The 3,285-nt window shown below is 50.6% G+C and overlaps 1 protein-coding gene across 1 annotated transcript in view; it reads right to left on the reverse strand.

The window, feature by feature from the left end:
* HENMT1 (HEN methyltransferase 1) overlaps window positions 1-2,290 on the reverse strand; it is a 21,316-nt gene extending 19,026 nt beyond the window's left edge. The window contains exon 1 of the mRNA XM_008069666.1: window positions 2,072-2,290. Coding sequence (XP_008067857.1) covers window positions 2,072-2,290 — 219 coding nt within the window. The remainder of the gene's footprint in view (window positions 1-2,071) is intronic.
* Between the last annotated feature and the right edge of the window lie 995 nt (window positions 2,291-3,285).

Here is a 3,285-nt window from a genome sequence, read left to right on the forward strand (position 1 = left end):
AGCCCGGCTAAAATTTACTAACTTTTATTTATTTATTATTTTTTTTAGTGGCTCAACCCTGTAATCCCAGCACTATGGGAGGCCAAGGCAAGAGGACTGGGGTTCAAAACCAGCCTGGGCTACTTAGAGAGAAATCTCTACAATAAATCAAAAAATTAGTCAGATGTGGTAGCGCGTGCCTGTAGTTCCAGCTACTTGGAAGGCTGAGACAGAAGGACCGCCTGAGCCCAGCAAATTGAGCCTGAGGTGTGCCACCATGCCCAGCCGACTTTTTATTTTTGAAGACCTGCGGTCCTGCTGTATTGCCCAGGCTGGCCACTAACTCCCGGACTAAAGCAGTCCTCCCCCCCTGGCTTCCCAAAGTGCTAAAATTACAGGTGTGAGCCACCTCGCCGGGCCCAGGTGTTCACTTTTAAGAGTCACAAAGGGTTAGGAAGAGCGGCATTACCTGCATATTCTTTTCTTCCAAGTTTCGTTGGAACAAAAATGAAGGCTTATCCTTCAAGCTCTTTTCGAGAGAATCAGCACAGACTCGGCTGTAAATACAAAACATGAGTTTTTTGCAAAGACACCTGGAGGCAAAAGCTGCCTAGTTCAGTAGGGATGGGAGAAGAGGGATTCCTCCCTTCCCTTTACTTGTGACCATTTAAATCACAGGATTTATCCAGGAAGTATCGCTTCAGACATTAGCAAACAGGCTCAGAAAGCATCACTTTTCACTACGTGAAACTCAGCTCAGTGCAGCAACCCCCATTCTTTCCTTTTACCACTAGTTCAAAGTTATACAAACCCATCTTAGGAGTTCTGCCCATTTCATTGATAAGACCCTCAAATTCATTCAAATGGATTTCAGTAACTTTCCACACAAAGTCAAAATGATTTTTGTTTTTGTTTTTTTTAGGTCGGGTCTCACTCTTCACCAGGCTGGAGTGCAGTAGCAGCATCAAGGCTCACTGCAGCCTCAACCTGCTGGACTCTGGCGATCCTTCCGCCTCAGTCTCCCAAGTAGCTGGGACTACAGGCGTACGCCACCACATCCGGCTAATTGTTTTGAGTTTTAGTAGACACGAGGTCTCCCTAGGTTATCCAGACTGGTCTCTATCGCCTGGGCTCAAGCTGTCCTCCCACCTCGGCCTCCCAAAGTGCTGGGATTACTGGCATAAGCCACCGAGACCGATGCAAAATGGAATTTCCCGGAATTTCCCGAGGAAAAGGTGCCCTTAATACTTGATAAACCAGGCCGGGCGTGGTGGCTCACACCTGTAATCCCAGCACTGTGGGAGGCAGAAGGAAGAGAACTGCCTGAGCCCATGAGACCTCTCTACAGTAAATCAAAAAATTAGCTGGGCGTGGTCGCACGCCTGTAGTTCCAGCCACTTGGAAGGCTGTGGCGGAAGGATCGCCTGAACCCAGCAGGCCGAGGCTGCGGTGGCCATGAGCATGCCACTGCACTCCAGCCTGGGCAACAGAACGAGACTCCGACTCCAAAAACCAAACTTGATCAGCTAAAGATGTTCCACCATCTATCCAACGCAGTCCCGGGTTTGAATTACATGTCGATTCCCTATTGCACGCTCGTCTCCATCCACTAGAATGTAGCCCGAAATCAAGGCCGCATACCCACTACCTTGTGGGAAACTCTCTAACTAGGACTCGGAAACCCTGCCCGCTCGGGCCAACGTTTCTGTCTACAGAAGCACGAGGCGTCCCTTCCACCATCCCGGTGGAAGGAGCAGGCGGGAGAGCCAAAGCAGAGCCCCGCGCAGACAGCGGATGGGGCAGAGCGCAGTAGTATTTAAGCCCGGGCCCGCCCCACTCCCAACGCCTGCGCGTGCGCGGCCCCGCCCAGTGACGTTGCCTGCCCGCGACCGCGCCTGCGCCTCAGACACTCTCGCCCTGCCGGGTAGCCGCGCTGCGGCCTCGCGGTTCCCGCTCGGAAGCGTCCGTTTTGAACCTCATAACCGCCGCTGTGGCGCATGCCCCGAAGCTCGTTTTTTTGTTTTTTGTTTTTTGTTTTTTTAGATCTGCCGAACCTTGGCGAGGACCCACCCCTAGGCCCGCCCTGTCATACCTCCTGCCCGCGGGCGCCTGTGACCCGCCCCGGCCTGCGCCGCGCCTGTGGGCGGAGGCGGTTCGCGGCTGGCGGCCGGCTGGGGAGGCTGTTGGGAGCGAAGGCTGCGAGTGGAGAGATCCGGCCCCGCGCGCGAGCTTGCGGGCGGCTAGGGTCCCTGCTGACCGCCACTACGACCTCAGGACAATCCCCCAGGGTCTTAAGGGACTCCGGTAACATCCGAACACAGAAAAACGTTCCCTCGGCTCCCAGCCCCGCAGCGGGTTTTTACCGAATGGAACTGTCTCATCTGGAAAAGTCCTGTAGCCTGTCCTTCCCTCTAGGGACTCTACGCCTTGTAGACACATAAATGCTTTCCTGTATGTGATGGAAGAGCATCACAAGGGTGAGAGACTGCCTTTCTTTAGGGGAAAAACGAAGTTTACTCCTATTTTATTTATTTTTTTATGTAGAGACGAGGTCTCACCATGTTGCCCAGGCTGGTCTCCTGGGCTCAGGCAGTCCTCCCACCTCTGCCACCCGAAGTGCTGGGATTACCGGCGGGAGCCAGCGCGCCCGGCCTTACTCCTATTTTTAACAATAGCTGGTGTTTACTGCAGATTGAGTAGCCTATTAATATGCCATAAGGTGTACTCCTTACTGTGGGATATCGTGTAAATAGAACTTTTAAAAGTAAGTAATGCATTCATTTCTGGGTGTATGCTCGAGAGTTGTAAAAGCAGAAAGTTGAACAGATGTTTGTACATCAAAGTTCACAGCATTATTCATAGTTGCCAAAAGATGGAAACAACCCAATTGTTCGTTAATGGGTGAATAGATAAAATGTGATAGGAGCATACAGTGGAATATTCATCCTTTATTGTTTTTGTTTTTCAGGCACAGATTTTCAGGAAGATCAGCCCTTAAAAAGAGTGAGATGCTGACATTTGATACAACACTGATGAACTCTGATGACACTGAGTGATACATAATCAGTTGCAAAAGGACAAATATTGTATGATTCCACTTATGTGAGGTACCTGGAGCACTGGTAAATTCATAGGGACAGAAAGTGGAATGGTGGCTGCTAGGGTCTGGCAGTAGCGGGGATCATGTTATTGTTTAATAGTACAGAGTTTCAGTTTGGGATGATGGAAAAGTTTTGAAGATGGATAGTAGTGATGGTTTACAATATCAGTGTTTTGTTTGGGGGTTTTTTTGAGTTGCAGTCTCCC

The sequence above is a fragment of the Carlito syrichta genome, unplaced genomic scaffold (assembly GCF_000164805.1).
Source record: "Carlito syrichta isolate Samal-C Ts95f unplaced genomic scaffold, Tarsius_syrichta-2.0.1 Scaffold312159, whole genome shotgun sequence".
NCBI lineage: Eukaryota > Metazoa > Chordata > Mammalia > Primates > Tarsiidae > Carlito > Carlito syrichta.